The sequence below is a fragment of the Arachis duranensis genome, chromosome 2 (assembly GCF_000817695.3).
Source record: "Arachis duranensis cultivar V14167 chromosome 2, aradu.V14167.gnm2.J7QH, whole genome shotgun sequence".
NCBI classification, from domain to species: domain Eukaryota; kingdom Viridiplantae; phylum Streptophyta; class Magnoliopsida; order Fabales; family Fabaceae; genus Arachis; species Arachis duranensis.
The window spans coordinates 81,814,380-81,841,507 of NC_029773.3; the positions used below are offsets into that span (position 1 = coordinate 81,814,380).

General features: G+C 35.0%; 3 protein-coding genes and 1 pseudogene across 3 annotated transcripts; 1 reads left to right on the forward strand and 3 right to left on the reverse strand.

Moving 5' to 3' along the window:
• The first annotated feature begins 1,667 nt into the window (after nt 1–1,667).
• Nucleotides 1,668–5,602, forward strand: LOC110277958 (chlorophyll synthase, chloroplastic). The gene is made up of 12 exons (XM_021135726.2): nt 1,668–1,927; nt 2,127–2,171; nt 2,269–2,357; nt 2,982–3,069; nt 3,902–3,987; nt 4,089–4,175; nt 4,269–4,334; nt 4,508–4,591; nt 4,702–4,763; nt 4,967–5,042; nt 5,164–5,226; nt 5,363–5,602. Exons 1-12 carry the CDS (start codon nt 1,828–1,830, stop codon nt 5,585–5,587), a joined length of 1,071 nt encoding a protein of 356 aa, XP_020991385.1. The 5' UTR covers nt 1,668–1,827; the 3' UTR covers nt 5,588–5,602.
• Nucleotides 5,603–7,883: 2,281 nt separating this feature from the next.
• Nucleotides 7,884–8,734, reverse strand: LOC107475339 (receptor-like protein 6; annotated as a pseudogene).
• Nucleotides 8,735–11,694: 2,960 nt separating this feature from the next.
• LOC107475319 (protein SLE2) lies at nt 11,695–12,453 on the reverse strand. Its single transcript, XM_016094942.3, has 2 exons — nt 12,270–12,453; nt 11,695–12,160 (listed from the first exon to the last, which is right to left on the reverse strand). Exons 1-2 carry the CDS (start codon nt 12,385–12,387, stop codon nt 11,988–11,990), a joined length of 291 nt encoding a protein of 96 aa, XP_015950428.1. The 5' UTR covers nt 12,388–12,453; the 3' UTR covers nt 11,695–11,987.
• A 3,921-nt stretch (nt 12,454–16,374) lies between these two features.
• On the reverse strand, nt 16,375–17,442 carry LOC107475340 (uncharacterized). The gene has a single exon (XM_016094969.1). It carries the CDS (start codon nt 17,440–17,442, stop codon nt 16,375–16,377), a length of 1,068 nt encoding a protein of 355 aa, XP_015950455.1.
• Nucleotides 17,443–27,128: the final 9,686 nt, after the last annotated feature.

Consider the following 27,128-nt stretch of genomic DNA (forward strand, 5'->3'; position numbering starts at 1 on the left):
AAGTGATAACATCTGTGTTATGTGTAGTAAGGAAATTGAAACTGTACAACATTTGTTTGTTACGTGTGAATTTGCTTGGCAGGTGTGGTGCGCATGGATAAGTCATGTGGGCCTTGCTTGGAGCTTCCCAGGTTCATAAAAGAACATTTTAAGGGCTGGAGGACGATGAATTTGAGAAAAGATGTGCAAAAAACATGGCTAGTGGGATTCTTCTCAGTTATATGGAACATCTGGTTATGTAGAAATGAGGTGATTTTTCAAAATAAGGCAACGGAAGTGGTAGATTGTGTTGCTAAGACGTTTTGTTGTTTTAGAGAGTGGTGCGAAAGATAACTCATGTTGTTGATGGCTATGCCAAAGATAACACAGGAATTGCAAAAGTGTATTTTTGGTTCTTGTATGCTCCACTTAATGTGTTGAGCTCCCTTACCTTTCAAAAAAAATATAAATTTAGTAGTTTCTTCTTTATTTTAGTATAAATAATACATCTTTTCATCCTTATATAAATAATTAAAGAAAATTGTGATGTATAACAATTAGAACTAGAAGTGAGTCAAGTTAACTCATAAGCCAGTTTGAGTTCGATTCGTTAATAGTTCGATAAGCTGAATTCGTGAGCTACTCTGCTACTGAACCAAAGTTGAGCCTAGAATTGAACTCATAAAATAAATGAATCGAGTTTGAGCTTGGATAAACTCAACTCATTAATTTGTGAGCTGGCTTGATTATATATATAATTATTAATACACATATTATATGTGTATTTAATTTATACTTTTAATATTATATATATATATAATATATATGGTTTTTTTTCTAAAATAAAATAAAAAATTTTATTATTTCTCTAAACATGATTTTTGGATTTTACTTCTCCAAATACAATTTTTTTTAGCATTTGGACAAGTTCGCCGGATCCCAACGAACACTATAAAAATAACAAGTTCGCCGTATCCCGACGAAATCTATAATTTTTATAGAGTTCGCCTTTTTCAAAATGCACGTTTTTTAATTCATATTATCGTCTCTAAAAGAGTATATAGATCTACAAATAGCATATAAGAATATAAAAAAATACACAGATAACAAGTATGACTTCTTCAAGAATTTTTTTAATTATAAATTAAGAAAAACAAGCCATATTTAACAATGACAACTATTATTATTGTCTCTAAAATTATACGGATACACCGGAATAAGTCATATTTAACAATAATTTTTTTAATTAAAAATAAAAAAAATTATTTCACAAAAATAAAATATTTAACAAGGAGCTTTAACTTCAAAAATAGACTGATTGTTAATAAATTGAGCCATGGACCAAGTTTAATTTTCGTGAGTCGAATTTGAGGTTGATCTAGTTCGATTCAGCTCGACTCACTTCCAAATCTAATAACAATTGTTATTACTATAACATAATATTTTTAAAATATATTTAATATATATTTTTTAAATATTTATAAAAACTATTTTTTATTTATAATATTTAATATTTAAAATTAAATATAAAATAAAAAATTAATCGATATTGAAATTCTTAGAACAGTTATTAAACTGTTCCGAAAAGATACTATAATTTCCTATAAAGTAGACCTTATATAATTTAACATAAACACCACAAATCTCGTAAACTTTAAAAAGTACCTTACCCTTTCATTAAAAGCTTTGTTTAATGTCTACCTAAAAAAAAAAAACTTTATCACTTACAGGTTATAGCATCGAATGATAGAACACACCACTTGTATAGTATAGTGTTCCGGGTGTGGAACCTTTGAAGCTTCTTCATCAGTTTCAGAATTACAAGCTCCTATCTTCCTTCCTAAAATAATGGCTTCACTTTCTCTCAACATGGTTTCAGTTCCACCAAGAACAACAACAATCTCATGCACAAGAACAAGGGTGCCTTCACTTCCTTTCTCATTTACTAGTAGGTTGACTCACCACAGCACTTTCTGGTTTTCTTGGTTGTTGAAAGAGTACAACATTGGGTTTTGCAAACTACCATTTTTAGTGTTCTTATGTAACATGTACTAATTTGCTTAGGTTTAGTTTTTCATGAATCAAATGACACTCAATTTTGTTATTTTTATGCTTTTTTGGTGTTTTTGTGTGAAAATTGATTTCAGGGAGGAGATTAACTATTAGAGCAACAGAAACCGATACAAATAATGGTAATTTGTGCTTTCTTGAGTTACCATTTTGATGTTCCTTTTTCAATTGGTCATGTTTTTCTTCCTTTGTTGGGGGGTGGGGGTTGGGATTGAGCAGTTAAGTCTCAGGCACCGGATAAGGCTCCTTCGAAAGACGGTTCAAGCATCAATCAGCTTCTTGGTATTAAAGGAGCTGCTCAAGAATCAGTGAGTTAATCAACTCTGTGTTTTTTGTTGACTTGTGATGGTTACAAATTTGGGTTTCAATTTTTATTATGAATGCACAAAATGATCTCAATTAGATAATAAATAAAGCTTGATTAGCACAAAAATGAATTCACTTTTATTTTCTTCACTTATTTAAAATTGAAAGAAGTAGGAGTTCAAGAATGAATGACAAGCAAGCAAGTGTAGTTGTTCTAGACAAAATTTCTAATTCTTCATGCTGTTCTTGACAAAATATTCCAAATCTGACCACAACACGACGCGTATTTTATTTTACCCGAAGTTATATATGTTTCTTAACAGTCTTGATGCTATTTGAAACTTGTTTCTACTTTTGTAAACTCTCTCCTCATGCGGAGGGTGAACTACAATGCACAACCTTGTAAATTAGGTCGCAGTCTGATGGGAGCCTCGTGTATACATTCTTGAAATGTAGTTGAACATGTTGAAAACAAATTAAGTTTGAATCTGTTTATAAAGTACTAACCCGAAAGTTTTTGGCCGCTGAAAATTTATTGCTTTGTTTATGTGTACTTGTTAGTTAACATTATGAAATGATGAGACAACTTTGGTTTTGTACTTATTCTTTCTATTTATGCTGTGCAGAATAAATGGAAGATTCGCCTTCAACTTACAAAACCTGTCACTTGGCCTCCGTTGGTTTGGGGTGTAGTTTGTGGCGCCGCTGCTTCTGGTACTACATCTTAGTTTAATCTCATTAAGTGATATTCATGGCCTAGAAAAAACTGATATGATTAATAGTATTCTGTTGAAATGTTGCTAGTATTGTTCTCTCTTTCATTAAGTATAATCACAGTATCACACTATCCACGGGCAAGGAGTATCTTTACTGTGTTATTTCTGAATTAATCTGAAACTGATATTGTACGTTACATGATTTACATTAATTCTGAACATCTTAAGTGACAACAATAGGCAATGCTTCCATTATTGATCATCTGAGTATTACACTAAAAAAGGAAACATCAGTAGATGAGTAGAATTATAACTTCTTGGTGGTGTTCCAGAGGTGATTTATTAATTTAAAACAATCAAGAATATGCATGAGCTTGTTTCTCACATTTTCTTTTTTTTCTCTTTTTCTTTCTTTGTTTCTGTATCTATTGTTGGATTGTATGGATTAATATTTGAAATGTGCATTGCACGTACACAATTTATAGGTGTTACACACCTTTATTTATGTAATTACCTAACATAACATTTTAGTGCTTCTAACTTAACATTTAACATGTAACAACACATTACTGATCAACATAATTGTCAAAAGTAGGATGTAATTGTTCAAGACAAGATTCAAGGAAATTTAAGTGTGTATGCAAAGCATACGTTATATAGTTGGAAGACTGTATCCAACGTAGGTGCAAGTTACTGGCTTAGTAAGATAAGCTAGCGCTACAATGTGGCACACGATTGTTCAAAGGAGATAGATACCATCAAGTACATTAAACATGTTCAAAGGGCATAGATACCATTAATGTTTCTGCATCAATCTTGTGTCTGAGCAGGAAATTTCCATTGGACTATTGAGGATGTTGCTAAATCAATTGTGTGCATGTTGATGTCTGGCCCGTTTCTAACAGGATATACTCAGGTAATAACTTTGTTATTGAGTTTCACACTTTACTAGCCTGCCGGTAGTGAATGGAAGTTTCGGACCAATATAACCTTGATTTTGCTATTGTTTTTCTTTAGACTATAAATGATTGGTATGACCGAGAGATCGATGCAATAAATGAACCTTATCGACCAATTCCGTCTGGGGCTATATCCGAGAACGAGGTGTGTGTTAAATCTGAGACTGATGCTTTGTTTCTTATGTTCTTTACTTGTTTGGTCACCACATATTTCATTTTTTCACTCGAAATTCCACAGGTTATCACTCAAATATGGGTGCTGCTACTAGGAGGTCTTGGCTTGGCAGGCCTATTAGACGTATGGGTAGGTATGCTTAGTCTTGAGATCCATCTGATTAAAAATTTTCCAGTTTGATGTGTATAATTACACACATGGAGCTCATTCATAAAAATCTTCATATCATTTTTACCCCGATCCTAAACATACCCTTAGCATCAATTTCCTGTAGGGTAGTTGCTAAAATATTTCTGTTATAGGCAGGACATGACTTCCCCATAGTTTTTTACCTTGCTGTGGGTGGATCACTTCTGTCATACATATATTCTGCTCCTCCCTTGAAGGTAAACATTTAAATTCTTCTCATTCTCTTTTCCATTATTGTTAATACGTCATATTATTTTTTATTTTTTTACTTTTGTGGTCCTTTGACTAAGTTTCACTTACAATCTAGTTAAAACAAAATGGATGGATCGGAAACTTTGCCCTCGGAGCAAGTTACATCAGCTTACCATGGTACAGTACATTTTGTTTATATAATATTTGTACATTATGAGTTTTGTAGTTTTAACTGATAACCTGATTTAGTTAATTCATTGGCTTTGTTTGTCTATCTGCTGATCTTGATTCATGATTTGATCATGTTTGATTTGTTTCTAAAGCATCATTTCTATGATTGAACTGTCTTTGACAAGTTCTTAATCATTTTATTGCTGCAGGTGGGCTGGTCAGGCTTTGTTTGGGACACTCACACCCGACATTATTGTCCTGACGTTGCTATACAGCATTGCTGGAGTATGTAGTAAATTCTACATGGCATTTCATTGAAATACAATATTACTTAGCATAGTGTCATGATGTGATGTTAAGAGGGTGCAATAGATTTGTTGCTAATATTTTTGGTGATACACTGTAGTTGGGCATTGCCATTGTCAACGACTTCAAGAGTATTGAAGGGGATAGAGCTCTTGGGCTTCAGGTCAATTCTGTTACCCTCTTTCTTTCCATTACCGTAACATGAAATTTCAATTTTTTTCAGAAATTTTGGTCTTGCAAATTCACTAACACTCAAGTTGATGCTCTTACCTTCTCTATTGGCAATCTAATATGCACAGTCTCTTCCGGTTGCTTTCGGTACTGAAACTGCAAAATGGATTTGTGTTGGTCCTATTGACATTACACAATTATCTGTTGCTGGTATATTTTTTATCCCTCCAATACTTAGATATTTGATCTGCATTCGAAGGTTCTTTTTCATTTTAATGTACATTGTACTCTATCTGGAAATTATTCATCATACTAAACCATTATTGTGTATCTTTATTATTTGTGAGTTGTAACCTTGATGACAGTTAAATTTAATTTTGCAAGATAGAGTTGAAATAAAAATGCATTTAAAACTATAACGTCCATATTACAATAGGTCTAAATCATATTAAGCCATGCTTTTGTCAACAATAGTGTCTACTCTCTAGTCTCTACATTCCAGATGGTCCTTTTGACATTTTTGGTACACTCCCAAATCAATGTATATAAGAATTGGATTTAGGGTTAACCACAAAAAATATCCCGGAATTATTTAGACGCGAACAAATATATACTCGAATTTTAATATCGACAAAAATGGCTTCACATAATTTAAAAACACAACCAAAATACCCAACAGTAAATATATATTTTCAAAAAATATCTTAGATATTGAATTTAGATGCAATTTTTTGTAAGTATGATTATAAAAATAAGATATTATTATACTTAAAATTTGATAATTTTTCGTTAAGTATATATTTTTTTATAATTTTTTTGTTAACAACTAATAATACTTTTAAAAAATCACAAAGCAATATATATTTAACAAAAAATCACTAAATTTTAAGAATAATAATATCTCATTTTTCTAATCATGTTTGCAAAAAATAGTATCAAAATTCAATATTTAACGTATTTTTCGAGAAATACATATTTAATGTTAGTTTTTTTTGCAAGATTATCTAACATTAAATATGTATTTTTCAAAAAATACATTAGAAATTAAATTTTGATACAATTTTTTACAAGTATAATTAAAAAAATGAGATATTATTATTCTTAAAATTTGGTGATTTTCGTTAAGTATATAATTTTTTGTTAACAATTAATAATACTTCTAAAAAATTGCAAAAAATATACTTAAAAAAAAATTACCAAATTTTAAGAATAATAATATCTCTTTTTCTAATTATGTTTGTAAAAAATCACACCAAAAATTAATCTTTATGGCATTTTTTGAAAATATATATTTTGTTGGTAGTTAACCCTTGGCAGTTTTTTGGTGGTTAACCCTTGGCAGTGTATCAGAATTGTAAAAAAAAAAAAAACTGCCATTTACATGGAATTAATGGTCTAGAACGTGGCAATTAGCATTGTTGTTTTAACTTTTACTTGTGACCTTCCAGATTCATAAAGTAAAATTAAATTTAGTGCTTTATAAGAGTTTAACTTTGATGTAGTGACATTGTAAAGAGTTTTACATGATTATCTAATCAGATTCATGCGTTTAGAAGACTTTAAAGAAGTGTGTTTGAAAATTAATTACTTTCACTAACTGACAATACACAATTGATTGTCTTTATAAATTCTTTTTATAATTTAATATAAAATCAAGTTGACTACAAAATGCTTTGTTTGAATAATGAACTTATATTAAGTATCAAACAAGCATTTCAAATATATATATGTATGTATATGAAAGCACCAATGACTCATGCTCGCTGAGATAACATGTGATACTATTTTAGTAAAAGAAATAAAAACTGCTCAAGAAACATATAGCAAGCACATACATGATGCATTAAAAAACGAAAAAGAAATATACACTGAGAATGCAATAAAGTATACAATGTTCCAGAAATGTTTTTCTTCTCTCCTTTTTTTTCCTTGCTTCTGCATTATTCATAGCATACTAAATAGTGACTAGTAACTTCTCCATATCAGAACTTTGTAACTCTTTCCTCCACGAGTTTCTACTCAACACACAGCTGAGGAAATATCCGGCAAAGAATTCTGTCCAGAAATTGCCAATATTGCAGCTTCCATTTCTTCCAAAACAAGAGGGGAACAATCACAATTCCAAGTCCGAAAACCGATCCCAGTTCTGCACTCACTAAATTCCAGTGAACTTCACAAGCTAGGCTTCCACATGGTGGCAGTGTATGCATTCATGATCTGGAGTTTTGGTGAGTGGAGGTCCATACAACCCATTATTGCCTTCAAATGAGCTTGCTTCGAATGACTGAAGTTGAGTACCTGGTGGGATCTTCCCAATCAAATGATTATAGGAAATATTTAAGGCTGAGAGAAAGCTTAAACTTGCAAGATTATTGGGAATTTTCTTTCAGGTGAGTTGTTTGACAGATCCAATGACTCAAGCTGTATCAGATTTCCAATGGTTGATGGAATTCTACCCGAAAGACCATTACTTGACATGTTGAGCACATACAGTGTATTCAAATCCATTAATTCCTTTGGTATTGGCCCTTCAAATTGATTGTGTGAGAAATCAATGGAAATGAAGATCGTTAGGATTTTAACCAAAACAATTTGTTGACCTTTGCTTGTGACTGTTATTGAATCCTGATAATATATATCACCAACTGGAAAATCAAGATGTTCTACCTTAGATTGATCTTCTCCCACATTAGACATCATGGCTTTCCAATTTCTGAACCATATTCCAGGAAATTTATAGTTAAAGGCCACATCAACAATCTGAATCTTTTTCCAAAACACCACTGTCTTTTACACATCTCATCGGACTGTGGAATTTATTGTTCCGCAAAACCAGGACGCGAACGGTGGATATCTTTCTTAGAAAGCAAGGAAAGCCCCCAATGATCTTATTTCTTCCAATGTCTAATACCTCTAAGGCAGTGCAATGTGCCAGAGACTTTGGAAGTGGCCCTGCTAATTGATTTCCATTGATGAAAACAATAGTCTTTAGAGCACAAGAACTTGGAAATATATTGGGGAACTTTGCCTGATATTTTGTTATTGGAAAGGTCAAGAACTTGAAGGTTTGAAGCATTGCACAAGGAATGAGGGATGCTGCCGTGAAAACTATTGTTTGCGAGAGAAACATAAAATGTATCAGACATGTAATGACCAATATCTGCTGGGATAACAGAGCTAAAATTGTTGCTCGAGTAATCCACAAAGGAAGCATAATGAAGGAAGCCTGGGATCTGCTCTTGCAGTTGATTGAATTGAAGGTAAAGGCTGTACAAATTATGAGTACGGTTCTGCAGTGGCCCTTCAAAATTAATTAGAAAATTGTGAGAGATATCAAGGTAGTCAAGACTATCTACTCTCGAAATCCAGTTGGATACTGTTCCTTGAATCTGGTTATATGAGAGGTTCAAATCACGTAATCCAGATTGGTACCTCAAGAAATCAGGGAAAGTTTTCAAGTTGCAAGATGCCATGAAGTAGGAATTGTTCCACTAAATTTGCAGCCATAAAGAAGGAATATTGATAAGGTGAATTCTATAGTGTCTAACTTATTTTTAAAAGTAAAAAAATAAAATATTTTAAAATAAAAAGTAAAATATTTAAAATTTATTAGATATTATTTATTTGTCCTTTTTTAGTTAGACACAATAACAAATGCATCCTAGCATTCACCTATTAATAAATGCAGCATGTTACCAATAGAAAGGGGAAGTGGAACTGTCCCACAAAGCCAGCATGTGACTAGTTCAAATAAGTCAAGTTCTCCAATTTGTTGAATTTGGATGGAATGGAAGAATTGAAGTAAACTCTCGAGATGTTGGAGACTGACAAGGCTGCTTGAATTGTCGAATCCACCTTGGATGCCTTCCTCACTCAAATCAAGAGCAATAACATGAGCATCATGATCACAAGATACGCCACTCCAATCACAGCATGCAATACTTTGATTCCATGTCTTCAACTTGGTGCAATATTGATGGTCGAACGTGAAGTTGTTCCTGAATTGAAGCAACAACGACTTCCGATACACATGCAATAATGGATGATTGATATCACCAAAAAGAAGATGATTTGTTGAACCTTCATTGATAATTTCATCTTAAATCTTCTTTACATTTAGGCTGAAACCAATTATTAGCTATGTTTTCCAAAATTGATTAAAAAAAATCACTTATCTATTAATTTTCAGTTTTCTTTCCCATCCAAACTGATTATAATAAAATGGTTTGATTCGAATTTAATTACAAAATATGAATTAATCCTGCTTGATATCTGAATTAAACGGAATAAAAAGGAAGATAGTAGTGTATGCTCAACAACCGTATTCCATAAAACTTTATGATAAATTTTAAGAATAAATATTGTTCTAGTCTCTAATGTTGAGGATCAGAATCAAAATTGCCTCAAACATAATTTTTTATTTAGAATTATTTTTAACACTTTTTTTTTTGTATTAAAATCATCATTTTTAATAAAATTTTTAATTTTATTCCTAATAATAAAAAATTATAAAATTTTTTTAAAGAAATAAAAGAAAAGAACGCGTTTTGGGAAGGGGGAGGGGAAGGGAGGGAGTGAATTTTTCTAATGAAAAAAAATTGGATGGTGTGTTTAATCTAACTATTTATTACTCTCTCTTATTTATTTCTGGTCCACTTATAGAATCAAAGGCGAGAGATCACACTTGATTTTGTCAAGTGATAAAAAAAACTGGAGAGGATCCATTTTCGGGGAGAGGGGTGGGGGACGGCGCTGGAGAAGCTTGGAGCTGCCGTCGCTGTCACCAAAAGAAAGAAGAAAGGAGAGAGGGACTGCGACGGTAGAGAAAAAAGAGGGATAGGAGATGCGCCGGCGCTGCTCGCCGCCGCCGTCGCTGTCAATTCGCCCACGAGTTGCCGTCGGAAAACCGCCGGTGATTCTGCTTAGGCTTTTGCTTCTTGGCTTTGGCCTTTGCTTTGTGTTTCTGCTCGAGCTTCTGCTTCTTTGATTGCCTCTGCTTCTAATTTTGATTTGTTATTTTTTGATTTTATTGTTATTGTGTGTTGATTTGGTTGTTGAATTTGTGTTGATTTATTGAATTTCTGATTCTTTGATTTGTTGAATTTGTGATGATTTCATTGATATTTTTCTTGATGGTGGAGGTAAATGTGCTGGTGGTGGTGAAAGTAAAGGTGCTGATAGTAGTGGATGATATTTTTTTCTAGAAAAAATTAAAAGAACGATTTTAATACGAATTATATTAAAGATGATTTCGTTTCTGACCCTCAACGTTACGGACCAAAACAATATTTATTCCTAAATTTTACTAAATCTTTAACTTTTTTTTATAATATGTGAACTTTTAATTAGATGTTATTTTAATATGATAACTAATTATATTTAAAATTTGAGTTATTTTAATTTAATGAAAGTTAATATCTTTATTATAATAAAATTATTTTATAATCTAATTATTAATATTTTAAAAAATTATATAATTATCTATTTTAAATAATAACTAAATTATAAAATAATTCTACTATAATTAAAATATTAATTTTCGTTAAATTAAAGTAACTTAAGTATAAATATAATTAATTATTAAATTAAAATAACACTATTTTGTATATTATTTTTAAAAAAATCGAATAGAATTTACCAAATTTTATATACATAGTAGTGTTTTATAAAAAATTAACTATCTCTTTGTATTTTATAAAAATATAAAAGTATCTTCTTCTGCATGGCCGATATCCATACATGGCTTTAGATTAAAAACTAAAGTAAACCAAATCAACACCATTTTAGCACCTTTGGCACAGAAAATTTTTCGATGGGCTGATTTCCTCTCAAAATTCCTAATATAAATTATGAAACACAGTAACTATTGTACAACATAATATTTACATATTTTGTCCAAAATTTTAATTTTCTCATCTCTGTGGCCCAAACATTCTTTTCAAAAATTTAGTTCTAGAAGTAGTTTGATAATTTGGTGTTTTAGAAATTAGAACTAAAATTGTACCAAAAAATACTTAGGGAAAACCCAAAATAATCATATTCTTCAAGCACAAAAATTCAAAATAATTAGTTTGAGACTGACTTCACAGTTTGAACTAAAAAAGGAGGACAGTGTGCAATACTTTGATTTCATTACTTCACGGATAGGCTTCATCGAAAGAAGGCATGATACCAGAAATGCAAGCAGCCGTTTATATAATGCAAAATGTGCCAATGACAAACTTGTTTGTCTCATCACTTTCCATTCAACTGAAGTTAAAATCATCTTACTCATCAGTTTTTAACACAGTTGGGAAAATCTACCAGCAGAGATCAATAATTTTATTTTGCCAAATACATCACTAAATATTACAAAATTAATGTTTAGGTTGCAATACTTCTTTAGTTTAGTAGCAAAGATGAAATGATATTTGCACCCATCATAAGTAATGGCATTATTATGCTACAACATAAACCACGATTCAACTCTCTAAAGGAAAATATTAAGATTTGTCATTACATCATTAAACACAACATTACAGACAAACCATATACTCCTACCATCAAAGCCTAACAACTAAAACACTAGTAATAATAAGCATAACCTCTCAATATATGCTAGCTAGCTAGTTATTATTAGAGAACTCTAGACACTGGACCTAAATACCTTGTTATATATTAACCCTAAACTAATCACTACCTAGTACTAATAAATTAAGCACACATACATTAGAAGCTAGCATATATGATTAGGATTATAATAAGATGATGGTACTACTTGTTTTGGTTCTTGGTGGCAAACTTGGACTCATCAATCTCAACGCCTTCCTCTTCAGCACGCTCTCCTTCAGATTTCTCCATGATGCTGAATCCACCCTTGCGACCCATCTCTTGGTACCCTTCTGTTCCCAACTGCTCCCTCCTTGTTTGCCCTCCCTTGCTCCTTCCTGATAGTGAAACAACATCTTTATATCATATAGTTGCATATTCATTTATATACATTTAACGTAACATTATTAATTTATTACTGAGATTATAATAATAATAATTAATAACCTTCAGCAAGATGCTCCTGAGCCTCAAGGGACTTGCCACCAGTTCCACCAGAGACCACAGTCTCTCCCTGTTTTGCCCTTTCATCAAGCTCTTGTCGGTTTTGTTGCTTAGATGCCATGCTTATAACTTATATCTATGCAATAATTTAGTTGACTATACCGGACTCTTTGCTCAATATGCCAACATAGTCCTTGATGAGGCTTTATATAGGCAACAAATTTGGGTTGCATAATTAATACTAAAATTATTCGATAGTAAGGAAGAAAAATCAAGAATCGTGACAACTACTTAGAAAGGAACAGTGAGCATGGCCATGCATGGACACGTGCGGTGCATGCGTGGCAAAACATGAGTAAGACGCGCAACGCAACTCCGAAAATGACACGATATCCAGTTATTTATTTGAGAATAGGGCAGCGAACTTTTAATATGAGCATGTACTCTTTGTTAGGTTAGCAGGTGTGTATTCTACAGTGTTTCTGATAAGTTTCTTTAGTTTTTATTAGCTTTTAACTAATTTCTCTTTAGCATTGTATTGTTTATTCTTTCAAGTAGGATTGTCATGTGCTACAATTAATCTGTGTGATAAAAATGCCTTCAACCTTGGTCTTCATAACATTTGCAAATTAGCTTCCTTAACGTATGAACTATATGTATTCAATCTATACTCTAAATTTTTCAATTCCATCTTACTTGACACGACTCTGGAACAAATAAATTTACTAGTAATGTGATAAACAAATTTCATCCAATATATATCTTTCGAATAAATTAATTTTTAAACAAAATAATTAACCTATTAATTTTTAGTTTTCTTTCCCACCAAAACTGATTGTAATAGGATGTTTGAATTAAACGGAATAAAAAGGAAGGTATACAGAAGTGTATACCCGACATCCTTATTTTATAAAAATTTTATGGTAAATTTTACTATATCTTTTTTAAAATAATATGTAATTTATTTTGTATGATCTATCAGTATATGATAATAATTAATTATATTTATCTTTTGAGTATAACTCAAATTCAAGAAGAGTTCATATTTTTTTTGTGGTGGCTAATGAGAGTTAATATTTTAATTATAATAAAACTATTTTGTAATTTAAATTATTATTTAAAATGAATAATTATATATTATTTTAAAATATTAATAACTAAATTTTTTATTTAAAAATTTACACGATTTATAATTTGATAAAAAATATATTGAAAAATGACTAATTTATATTCACAAAATACACATTTTATACATAGATAAGAAATAATGTATATGTTTAATATAATTTTTTTTGTTAAGTGATATCAAATAATGCATGTGCTTCAAGTAACCGAAATTCAAAAGTGTTTTTTTAAGAAAAAATGAACTAAAAAAATTAATTATTAAATTAAAATAATATGTTATTTTATATATTATTTTACATATTATTTTAGAAAAGATGAGTAAAATTTATCAAATTTTATATATAAAATATTGGGTAAAAAACCCAAATGAGCCAAGGGGAGCTCACTTTAACCCAAATCAGCCAAATCAAACTTCGATACCTCAATCCACCAGAACTAATTTTTATATAATTCGAATCAATAGGATTCGAATCAAGTTTCCACGTAATTCGAATTGATTCAATACGAATTACTTTCAAGAACTATTCCAAGGTAATTCGAATCAATAAGAAACGAATTATGCATGCAAAATTCCTTAGTAATTCGAAACGACTAATTTAGAATTATAATAGGGTAGTTCGAATTATATCAATTCGAATTAGATGGAGAAGGGCACAAGAGTGAGGTTCGAATCATATTGATTTGAATTAGGTGAAGTTAGTGACACAAAGTAATTCGAATCTAGTTGATTCGAATTACAAGGGTTTCGGCTATATAAGGAGTTCGAACCAAGTTCATTCGAATCACTTTGTCATTCTCATACCCCACCAAATCCCAGAGAAAACGACCAACATTCGGGCCGAGTAAGACCAGAGTGGCATATTCAGGCGATGGAGGACGATCCGGGGAGGCTTTATCGTTTGGATGGAGTTGCTCATATCGCCGGGGTGATCAACGACGAGGTTAGTGGTTTATGATGTTGCGCTGTTGATAGTGTTTTTTGTTAGTGGTTTATGGTAGTGGTTGATGAAAGCGATTTATGATAGTGGTATTTGTTAATGGTTTTTGATAATAGTTTATGTTACTGTTAGTGGTTTAGGATAGTGGTTTAGGATAGTGGTGTAGGTGACAAACCCCAATTTGACTGTTTGTTTTGTATTAAATTTAGAGTGTCTTAATAACCTTTTGTCACATTTAGCCTATGAATTAGCATGGTTTTGTTATCTCTCCCATATTCGTGCTTAGGTGTAAAAACATGCTTTTTAAACCTTATTTTGATGAATTCTAAGTTTCTCTTTGATTCCATAAGATGCCTTGATGTGTTTGCTAGTAATCTCAGGTTGAAATAGGCTAGGCATGGATCAAAGGAAGCAAGGAAGGAAGCATACAAGTGGAGGGAAGCACAAAAAGCCAAAGAATTGATCCAGGCCATGCACGCGCACGCGCACAAGGCGCTCGCGCGCACATTGCGAAACAGGCCAAGGACGCGCACGCGTACCGTGCGCTCACGCACCGATGGTGGCACATGACCTCATTAATGTAACACGTGCCTGGCGATTTTGGAAGGTTTTCAGCAACCAACTTTGGCGCCAAAATGCATATAAGAGCCAAGGATTGAAGGGGATTGATACACATACACACCCATAGACTAATTAGGAAAAGATTAGATAGATAGTTAGTTTTAGAAGTAGTTTCTAGAGAGAGAAGCTCTCACTTCTCTCTAGAATTAGGATTAGGTTTAGGTTAATCTCTTTTCTTAGATCTAGATTTAATTCATGCTTTGATTCAATTTTCCTTCATCAATTCTTAAATCTTCTCATCTCTCTTTCTAGTTATATGCTTTAATAATTGTAATTCTTCATTTTGTTTTGGATAGATTGTTGTTCATTTGTTTCCCTTCAATAATGCAATTTGAGGTAATTCATGATAGTTGTGATTTCCTTGATTGTTATTGTTAATTCTTTGCATTCAATTGTTGTTAGAATTCATTCTTGTTGTGATTTACTATGCTTTTCTTTTGTACCTTCCAAGTGTTTGATGAAATGCTTGGAAGGATGTTAGATTAGAGTTTTATGTTCTTGGCTTGGGAAGGTATCTAGGATAGGACTTCTAGTTCTCATATCTTGCCAAGAGCTTTATTAGTTGTTAGGTTATTTCCCTTGCCATTTATAATTCTTATCTATAATCTCAAAAACCCCAAAATAACTCACAACCAATAACAAGACACTTTATTGTAAATCTTAGGGAGAACGACCCGAGGTTTGAATACTTCGGTTTATAAATTTAGGGGTTTGTTACTTGTGACAAACAATCTTTTGTATGAAAGGATTATTGTTGGTTTAGAAACTATACTTGCAACGAGAATTCATTAGTGAAATTCTAAACCACCAAAAATCCAATCGTCAGTAGGCAAGTGGTTTTTGTTAATGGTTTTTTTATAGCGGTTTATGTTAGTGTTAGCGGTTTAAGCTAGTGGTTTAGGCCAGTGGTTTTTGTTAGTGGTTTTTGTTATTGTTTGTTGTTAGCGGTTTTTGTTAATGGTTTTGGATAGTGGTTTTAGTGACGGTTAGCGGTTTAGGGTAGTGGTTTATGATAGAGGTATATGCTAGCGGTTTTTGTTAACGGTTTTACTTGTTAGTGATTGTTGTATTTGTTAATGGTTTTTGCTACGTGGTTCATGTTAGCGGTTTGTGTTTACAATGTTGGTCGCTTGTTTCATATATGTTGTGTCGCACGATTTCTTTTTTGGTTCTTTATGAAATAAATTGTATATGTTAGTGGTTTGTGCATCTGTTCTAATTATGCGGTTTATGTACTGGCCAGCCTCGTCGTTGCATATCCAGCGTTAGGCGGCAGCAGGAGATGCGTCTTGATGAGAGGTACGTTCCGTACTTGCAGATGGCCGGATTGTACCATCTTCCGTATGTGGCCTTCACCAGCGAGCAAACAGGGAGGTTCCTTACCCCCTTCAGGATTGAATTGACACACTCAGAAATATTGGTTGTCATGTGCCCGAATCTCCGACCCTCATCACAGTACTGTGTCCACAACGAATACTCAATTCGGTTTGCCCAGTTACACATTGCTGGATTCTCAGAGCGCAGAATGTCAAACCAGTAGTCGAACTCCACTTCAAGGTCGGGGTGAAATTCGCTGCAACGTGTCGAATGTAGAACGCCCGGTATGCAGCCGGAGGTAGCCATCCCCCATTGGGAGCCTCGAGCGCTGCCTTGATGCCGTTATGCCTATCTGAAATAACTAACAGACCCGGCTGAGGTGTCACGTGCTCACGTAGGTGGGAGAGAAAGAAAGACCATGACTCAGCATTCTCACCCTCAACTAGTGCAAATGCCACGGGGAGTATGTTGGAGTTTCCGTCCTGTGCAATCGCGACTAGCAACGTTCCCTCATACTTGCCATATAGATGGGTGCCGTCAATACTCACCAACGGCTTGCAATGACGGAATGCCTCGATACAAGGGGGGAAAGTCCAAAACAGCCTATGAAAATAAGCCTGAGACTCGTCATGCTGTGCCCCAACTTGAACAGGGCAAGTCCTGAGGACTGCTACAGTGCCAGGCATCGTCAGCTGAACTCCTAACACCCACCGAGGGAGCTCGTTGTACGACTCATCCCAGTCCCCATAGATGACGGCAACGGCCTTCTGCTTCGCCATCCACACCCTCATGTACGTAGGTCTAAACCCAAAGTGTGCGGCCGTGGCATTTTGAAGCACCTTGATGTTGACGGCGGCATCAGCCCTTACCATCGGCATAATGAATGTCGCTATCACATGGTAGTCCAGACTCCTATGGTCGCTGGAGATGGAGGTGGCGAGACAGGTATGCGGTCCGTTGTACCGCTTCACTTCCCAAATGCCCTTCCGCTGTTGGAGACTCAACCGAATCAAGCATGTGCACCCATTCCCAAACTCAGAACACTTTCCCACATACCTGCGGTAGTCAGACTCAACGACCTTGTACTGGACCCCTCGGTGGATGCTGTAAGTCTTCACACTCAACAGCGCCTCATCTTTATCCTGAAATTGTTGGCCAACCTGGAACTCCGTCATACTGGCAGACCCTTCCGTATCTCTAGCGCCAAATCCAGACGCCTACACAGGATTTTCGTCCTGCCTCATGGCATCCAGGTCCAACGATGAAAAATGGGGTGGGTACTGCTGTGTGCTAGAACTAGATCCACCTGTAGCCCTTCTCGGATCAGTAGTTCTAAGATCATCGCCGCTGTCATCAGCGATCATATCCGGCTCGACATCATCGTCATCTGGATCATCAAACAAACCCTCACCAACACCAGCCGGTGTAGGACACTGCACTTCGGTGGGAAGATGTTCCCCATATCGAACCTCGTCTCCAACATTGCCGCTCAGATCAACGGCAAATGATGGGGAGGCAACAGGCTACATCGGTGGCTCATACACAGGAACGGAGGATGAAGCAACCGCAGGTCTCGAGCTCGAGCTGGCAACCGTGGCTATAGTATTGGCATTCCGGTTCGAACCACCCGAGCTAGATACCACATCAACCAACTTTGCCAACAACTCTGATGTCCTTACCTCGGGAAACTGCCTACGACAAAGAAACATAACCTGCAAGTCCTCATCACTCTCGATCGTGAAACAATCATACTTCACGGTATCATGGAGCACCGTGGTTGGGATGCGATAGAAAAACTTCTTAACCCTTTTAACTCCTTCCAGACCAAGCTTCTCCAGCACAGAGCTAACGAGAGCATCGTAGGTGGTTGTTGGCCTCGTGATAATACATAGGGGATCCTTATCAGTGAACTTCACGCCGGACCGAGTTTTCCTCTTAATCGAACCTCTGTGATGTACCAGCACTAAAAAACTATCCTCACTAGCCATCTCACCTCTTTGTTGAGAGCTACGTGAGTTCACAGCATATATATAGAGCTCCGGTTCATTGTAATTCGAATCAACTACATTCGCACTATATATATATAATTCGAATCAATTGAATTCGAATTACAATTCCATACTAATTCGAAGCAATATGTTTCGAATTATGTGCACGTTCAGCCTATCTTAGTAATTCGAATTTACTTAATTCGAATTACTCTATACTAATTCGAAACAAGTTGTTTCGAACTACTTGATACTCATGCATGCATGTAATTCGAATTAAGTCACGTCGAACTACATGGGATTTTAATTCGAAACGATTAGATTCGAATTATATAATAATTTGCTTCTGGTTGAATGGTGTCTAGGAATTTAGTTTGGCTGATTTCCATAAATTTTCCACTCCCATGGCTTAATCACGTTTTTTACCCTAAAATATTGTTTTATAAAAAATTAATTCTATTTTATAAAAATCTAATATAAAATTAGTGTGTCTTTGTCTGCATGGCCAATATCCATAAATGGCTTTAGATTAAAAACTAAAGTAAGCCAAATACAAATAGGCACCATTTTAAAACTTTTGCAATTCGGTTCCTAAAAATTTTGTTCGATTGGCTGATTTCCTCTCAAAATTCCTCATATTGATTATGAAACATGATAAATGTTGTAGAAGATGATACTTACAAATTTTGTCCAAAATTAAGCCCAAACATTCTTTTTAAAAATTTAATTCTAGAAAAAGTTTGATAATTTGATTTTAATTTAAAAATTAGAACTAAAATCGTAACTAAAAAATTTGCTATAACTTTACACGAAAAACACTAGTGAAAATTTGGTTCCATTGTCCAACATCAAATGGTTGAATTAGGCATTGTATTTGTGCAAGAAATTTAATGATGGGTTAATTAGTTAACTTTCTTTTGGTTTACCATTACTCCATTAGCATTGTTGTTTTAACTTTTACTTGTGACCTTCCAGATTCCTGAAGTAAAATTGAATTTAGTACTTTATAAGAGTTTAATTTTGATGTAGTGGCAGTGTAAAGAGTTTTACATGATTATCTAATTAAATTCATGAGTTTAGATGACTTTAAAGAAGTGTGTTTGAAAATTAATTACTTTCACTAACTGACAATACACAATTGATTGTCTTTATAAATTCTTCTTATGATTTAATATAAAATCAAGTTGACTACAAAATGCTTTGCTTGAACAATGAACTTATATTAAGTATCAAACAAGCATTTCAAATATATATATGTATGTATATGAAAGCACCAATGACTCATGCTCGCTGAGATAACATGTGATACTATTTTAGTAAAAGAAATAAAAACTGCTCAAGAAACATATAGCAAGCACATACATGATGCATTAAAAAACGAAAAAGAAATATACACTGAGAATGCAATAAAGTATACAATGTTCCAGAAATGTTTTTCTTCTCTCCTTTTTTTTCTTGCTTCTGCATTATTCATAGCATACTAAATAGTGACTAGTAACTTCTCCATATCAGAACTTTGTAACTCTTTCCTCCACGAGTTTCTACTCAACACACAGCTGAGGAAATATCCGGCAAAGAATTCTGTCCAGAAATTGCCAATATTGCAGCCTCCATTTCTTCCAAAACAAGAGGGGAACAATCACAATTTCGAGTCCGAAAACCGATCCTAGTTCTGCACTCACTAAATTCCAGTGAACTTCACAAGCTAGGCTTCCACATGGTGGCAGTGTATGCATTCCATGATCTGGAGTTTTGGTGAGTGGAGGTCCATGCAACCCATTATTGCCTTCAAATGAGCTTGCTTCGAATGACTGAAGTTGAGTACTTGGTGGGATCTTCCCAATCAAATGATTATAGGAAATATTTAAGGCTGAGAGAAAGCTTAAACTTGAAAGATTATTGGGAATTTCTCCTTCAAGTGATTTCTTTGACAGATCCAATGACTCAAGCTGTATCAGATTTCCAATGGTTGATGGGATTCTACCCGAAGACCATTACTTGACAAGTTGAGCACATACAGTGCATTCAAATCCATTAATTCCTTTGGTATTGGCCCTTCAAATTGATTGTGTGAGAAATCAATGGAAATGAAGATCGTTAGGATTTTAACCAATACAATTTGTTGACCTTTGCTTGTGACTGTTATTGAATCCTGATATTATATATCACCAACTGGAAATTCAAGATGTTCTACCTTAGATTGATCTTCTCCCACATTAGACATCATGGCTTTCCAATTTCTGAACCATATTCCAGGAAGTTTACAGTTAAAGGCCACATCAACAATCTGACTCTTTTTCCAAACACCACTGTCTTTTACACATCTCATCGGACTGTGGAATTTATTATTCCGCAAAACCAGGATGCAACCGTGGATATATTTCTTTGAAAGCAAGGAAAGCCCCCAATGATCTTATTTCTTCCAATGTCTAATACCTCTAAGGCAGTGCAATGTGCCAGAGACTTTGGAAGTGGCCCTACTAATGGATTTCCATTGAAAATGAGCACAAGAACTTGGAAATATATTGGGGAACTTTGCCTGATATTTTGTTATTGGAAAGGTCAAGAACTTGAAGGTTTGAAGCATTGCACAAGGAATGAGGGATGCTGCCGTGAAAACTATTGTTTGCGAGAGAAACATAAAATGTATCAGACATGTAATGACCAATATCTGCTGGGATAACAGAGCTAAAATTGTTGCTCGAGTAATCCACAAAGGAAGCATATTGAAGAAAGCCTGGGATCTGCTCTTGCAGTTTATTGGATTGAAGGTAAAGGCTGTACAAATTATGAGTACGGTTCTGCAATGGCCCTTCAAAATTAGTTAAAAAATTGTGAGAGATATCAAGATAGTCAAGACTATCTAGAACTCCAAATCCAATTGGATACTGTTCCTTGAATCTGGTTATATGAGAGGTTCAAATCATGTAATCCAGATTGGTACCTCAAGAAATCAGGGAAAGTTTTCAAGTTGCAAGATGCCATGAAGTAGGAATTGTTCCACTAAATTTGCAGCTGCAAAGAAGGAATATTGATAAGGTGAATTCTATATTATTTTTAAAAGTAAAAAAATAAAATATTTTAAAGTAAAAAGTAAAATATTTAAAATTTATTAGATCGTATTTATTTGTCCTTTTTTAGTTAGACACAATGTCAAAGACACGTAGCATTCACCTATTGATAAATGCAGCATGTTACCAATAGAAAGGGGAAGTGGAACTGTCTCACAAAGTCAGCTAATAAACCACTATTTTACAGTCTATTTTATATTGAATTGAGTGAATTTTATCAATTATTCTCACACTTATCCATATAAATTACATGTTTTTGAGTTTTCTTTTTAATTTCGTGCTATGATTGAAAACATGTTTTGCTTTGGGGTTAAAATTGCTAATTTTTTAATACTCTTTTATTACCATCGATGTCGTGATACGTGCCTTAAAGTGATTTCAGGTTTTCTAGGACATGAATGACTTAGAGGATGGAAAAGAAGCATGCAAAATTGGAAAGAACACAATAAATTGAAGTTTTGAGAAGCTGACCTTGACGTGCACGCGTGGACGACGCATACGCGTGACCATGAATTCGTTCAGCGACACGTACGCATGGCTGACGCGTACGCGTGACGAGCATCACGTGCCTCAGTTACGAGAAAACGCTGAGAGCGATTTCTGAGCTGCTTTTGACCCAATTTTAGGCCCGAAAATACAAATTAGAGCCTGGGAGTGGAGTAGAATCAATCATTCATACACATTAGGTTTTAGATGTAGGTTTCTAGAGAGAGATGCGCTTTCTTCTCTCTAGGTTTTAGAATTTTTAGTCTTCTTCCTTCTCAAATTCAGATTTCTACCTTACTTTAATTTAGTTTTTTTTTTTACTTTTATTTGTTCTAATATTTTGGCTTATCTACTTGTTGATAGGGCTGCACATGGATCGATCGGATAATATTCGCATATCCGTGATAATTATCCGCATCTGATCTAAATTTTGCGGATATTATCCAATCCGCAGAGCCATCAGATTCGATCCGATCCGATCCACATTATGGTCGGATCGGATTGCGGATTTGGTAGTGATATCCACGGATTCGATCCACATATCGGCACATCATATATAAATAGTATAATTTAAGAAAGTAAATCCTAATGTGATATGAATTTTAGTGTGTTATTTTATGAATTTTATGATATTTTGTTTTTAATTTTTTATGTTGTACTTCAACTTAGAATAATTAAACTTAAATCTTGTGTTATTATTTTGTTTTTGTTATTCAGGAGAACTATTATTGATAATATTTTAGGAGTAAATAGGTTTAAACGGATAAAAAATAAATTTTCTAGATATTTTTTGTAAAAATAGCCAAACAGAATCTTAAAATTATTTTTTTTTGAATTATGCCGATATACCTGGTGCACGGAATTGTAAATCACACTTTTCACAACTCGTACAACTAACCAGCAAGTGCACTGGGTTGTCCAAGTAATGCCTTATGTGAGTAAGGGTCAATCCCACGGAGATTGCCGGCTTGAAGCAAGCTATGGTTATCCTGTAACTCTTAGTCAGGAGATTAATGATAAAAAGAGTTTTGTTTGCAAAAAGTAAAAGAGCATGAAATGAATGATACTTGTTATTCAATAATGGAGAACAGGTTGAGGTTTTAGAGATGCTCTGTCTTCTGAATCTCTGCTTTCCTACTGTCTTCTTCTTCCAAACACGCATGCTCCCTTCCATGGCAAGCTGTATGTTGGTGGATCACCGTTGTCAATGGCTACCATCCGTCCTCTCAGTGAAAATGGTCTAGGTACAATTTCTGTATGGCCAATCATCTATCGATTCTCAGTTGTGTCAGAATAGGATCTCTCTACCCTTTTGCACACTGTCACTGCGCCCAACATTCGTGAGTTTGAAGCCCATCACAGTCATCCCGTCCCAGATCCTACTCGGAATACCACAGACAAGGTTTAGACTTTCCGAATCTCGGGAATGCTTCTAATTAGTTCTAGCCTCCACCACGAAGGTTCTGATCTCACGAGTTTGAATGCTCTATTGTCAGGAGATGCAAATCAAACTCGTGGATTAGAATCCCAAGAGATACGCACTCAAGCTGTCGCCCAATGCTCTATTGTCAGGGACGCATTCATAAATTTGAGAATGATAATAATGGTCACGGATCATTGCATTCTTCATATTGAAGTACGAGTGGGTATCTTAGAATAGAAACAAGCGTGATAAATAGAAAACTGTAGTAATTGCATTAATCCATTGAAACACAGCAGAGCTCCTCACCCACCCCTACCTATGGAGTTTAGAGACTCATACTGTAGAAGATACAATAAGAGATGTAAAATGTCATAAGTACCCAAATGAATCTCTAAAAGTAGTTTTTATACTAAACTAGTAACCTAGGTTTATAGAGAATGAGTAACTAAGTGTAGATAGTGCAGAAATCCACTTCTGGGGTCCACTTGGTGAGTTTTTGGGCTGAGCTTTGAAGCTTTCACGTGCATAGGCCATCCTTGGAGTTAAACGCCAGCTTGGGTGCCAGTTTGGGCGTTTAACTCCAGTTTTGGTGCCAATTCTGGCGTTTTACGCCAGAAAAGGGTCTCTGGCTGGCGTTTAACGCCAGTTTGGGCCATCATATCTCGAGCAAAGTATGAACTATTATACATTGCTAGAAAGCCCAAGATGTCTACTTTCCAACGCAATTAAGTTCGCGGAAATTGAATTTTTGTAGCTCCAGAAAATCCACTTCGAGTGCAGGAGGGTCAGAATCCAACAGCATCTGCAGTCCTTTCTTAGCCTCTGAATCAGATTTTTGCTCAGGTTCCTCAATTTCAGCCAGAAAATACCTGAAATTATAGAAAAATACACAAACTCATAGTGAAGTCCAGAAATGTAATTTTTGAATAAAAATTAATAAAAAATATAATAAAAAGTGAATAAAACATGCTAAAAATTATATGAAAATACTACCAAAAAGCGTATAAAATATCTGCTAATCACAACACCAAATTTAAACTGTTGCTTGTCCCCAAGCAACTAGAGAAATAAAATAGGATAAAAAGAAGATTATGGTGCAATAAAATCTCAGAGTCTTCAATGAAGCTCAAATTCAAATTAGATTAGCGAGGCTTATAGCTTTTTGCTTCTGAATAGTTTTGGCATCTCATTTTATCTTTTGAAACTTAGAATGATTGGCTTCTTTCAGAACTCAGCATGCAGATGAGGTTATTGATTCTCCTAGTTTAACTTTGATTGATTCTTGAATACAGCTTCTTTGAGTCTTGGCCGTGACCCTAAGCATTTTGTTTTTCCAGTATTACCACCGGATACATAAATGCCACAGACACGTAACTGGGTGAACCTTTTTAGATTGTGACTCAGCTTTGCTGGAGTCCCCAGTTAGAGGTGCCCAGGGTTCTTAAGCACACTCTGTTGCTTTGGATCACGACTTTAACCACTCAGTCCCAAGCTTTTTACTTGGACCTTCATGACACAAGCACATGGTTAGGGATAACTTGATTAGCCGCTTAGGCCAGGATTTTATTCCCTTGGGCCCTCCTATCCATTGATACTCAAAGCCTTGGATCCATTTCACCCTTGCCTTTTGGTTTAAAGGGTTACTGGCTTTTTCTGCTTTTTTTGTCAAGCTTTGTGTTTTTCACTGCTTTTTCTTGCTTCAAGAATCAATTTTATAATATTTCAGAATATCAATAACATCTTTTTGTTCACCTCATTCTTTCAAGAACCAAACATTACTTAAATTTCAGATATAAAAAAATATGCATTGTTTATGCATTCATTCAGAGAGCTAAAGTAATGCCATCACATATAAATCATTTGAATTTTTCTTATTTTGTACGCGAAATATTTGCACCCTTGCTCTTTTAAAAAAAATCTACTATTTTATTCATGTTTGATGATGATAAGAAGAGTAAATTATAGCCAAATTGATAAAAATAAAGTACTACTCACGCAATTTAAATTTTATAGTAGAAAATTAAAATGAAAATTGAAATGCTACTAATACTTATGGAATAATAATAATAAAAATAAACTACTCTAATACTAATGCTCATGTAACTCTTAAAATAGGTCTCTAATAACAGAAGTTATCACAGAGTTAGGACTTAACAACCTTTATTTTGAGAGAGAGGTGCTCCCTCAATCTGTGGGATGGCTAGCTCTTCAAGGGACAGCTTCTAGCGCTTTAGCTTCTGTATCTCACACCCTTGCTTTTCCTGTTCTTTGAGCAGTTTGTAGAGCATACTGTTCTGATTCTGCTACTCTTCTTTGAGTTGATCCATAACTTCTTGCAGCTTGGTGACAGATGCTTCTAAGCGGGCCCAATAGTCAAATTAAGGAATTTCTGGGAGGAGCTCATGCGCCCTCCTCTTAATGAGGTTGTCTTGAACTTGAGGTCCATCCACTACCTATTTGGTAATTGGGTGTTCAACTGGGATATACTCATCCACACCTATCTTCACTCCCGCATCTTTACATAACAGACTGATCAAGTTTGGGTAAGCCAATTTGGCTTCAGTGGATTCCTTGTTTGCAAATACATAAATTTCACAAGGAATCAGCTAATGAACCTCTACTTCTTTTTCCAGCATAATACAGTGAATCATCACTGTCCTTTTGACAGTGACTTCAGAGCAGTTACTGGTGGGAAGTATAGAACACCCAATGAAATCTAGCTAGCCCCTAGCAACTGGTTTGAGATCTCCTCTCTTCAGTTGGTTTGGGACACCTTTTGTGTTGGTTATCCACTTGATTCTAGGGAGGCATATATCCTCTAGAACTTGATCCAACTTTTTATCTTTAGCCATTCTCCACTTGAAAAATGAGTATTTGTAACATGTTTATGCAGAAAATTATGAATTAAAACATGAAAATTCGAAAAAGTTTGAATTGGAAATAAAATTACCTTTCCCTTGCTGTTTTGGCGTTAAACGCCCAGAATGATAGCCATTCTGGCGTTTAACACCCATCTGGTGGCCAATTTGGGCGTTTAACGCCCAACCAGGTACCCTGGCTGGCGTTAAACGCCAGAAATCCTTTGTCACTGGGCATTTTTCTGAACGCCCAGGATGCTGCTTGTAACAGCCCAGACCATCCGCTAGCACGATATTGTCCGCTTTGGCACACAAGGCCTCACGGTTTTGCCTTTGATGATAGGGATGCTAGCCGAAGCCCCACACACTCACTCGTCAAAACGCGTCATGCTAGGGAGAGGTATCCACACCCTTATAAGGCATGCTTCGTTCCCCTCTCCAACCGATGTGGGCCTTACAATCCACCCCCCTAAGGGAGCCCAGTGCCCTCGCTGGCATATCGATCCGGGTTCTGGCTCTGATACCATCTGTAACAGTCCAAACCATCCGCTAGCATGATATTATCCGCTTTGGCACACAAGGCCTCATGGTTTTGCCTTTGACGACAGGGATGCTAGTCGAAGCCCTCCACACTCACTCGTCAAAACGCGTCATGCTAGGAAGAGGTATCCACACCCTTATAAGGCATGCTTCGTTCCCTTCTCCAACCGATGTGGGCCTTACAATCCACTCCCCTAAGGGAGCCCAGTGCCCTCGCTGGCACATCGAACTGGGTTCTGGCTCTGATACCATCTGTAACAGTCCAGACCATCCGCTAGCATGATATTGTCTGCTTTGGCACACAAGGCCTCACGGTTTTGCCTTTGACGATAGGGATACTAGCCGAAGCCCCACATACTCACTCGTCAAAACGCGTCATGCTAGGGAGAGGTATCCACACCCTTATAAGGCATGCTTCGTTCCCCTCTTCAACCGATGTGGGCCTTACACTGCTGCTTCTGGCATTAAACACCTAGAATGCTGCCCATTCTGGCG

Coding starts and splice junctions, on each gene's coding strand:
- LOC107475319 (XM_016094942.3), bottom strand. CDS start 12,387: ATGGCATCTAAGCAACAAAACCGACAAGAGCTTGATGAAAGGGCAAAA. Junction 12,161..12,269: donor TCAGGAGCATCTTGCTGAAG/GTTATTAATTAT, acceptor TTTCACTATCAG/GAAGGAGCAAGGGAGGGCAA.
- LOC110277958 (XM_021135726.2), top strand. CDS start 1,828: ATGGCTTCACTTTCTCTCAACATGGTTTCAGTTCCACCAAGAACAACA. Junction 2,172..2,268: donor AGAAACCGATACAAATAATG/GTAATTTGTGCT, acceptor GGGATTGAGCAG/TTAAGTCTCAGGCACCGGAT. Junction 4,335..4,507: donor CAGGCCTATTAGACGTATGG/GTAGGTATGCTT, acceptor TTTCTGTTATAG/GCAGGACATGACTTCCCCAT.
- LOC107475340 (XM_016094969.1), bottom strand. CDS start 17,442: ATGACGGAGTTCCAGGTTGGCCAACAATTTCAGGATAAAGATGAGGCG.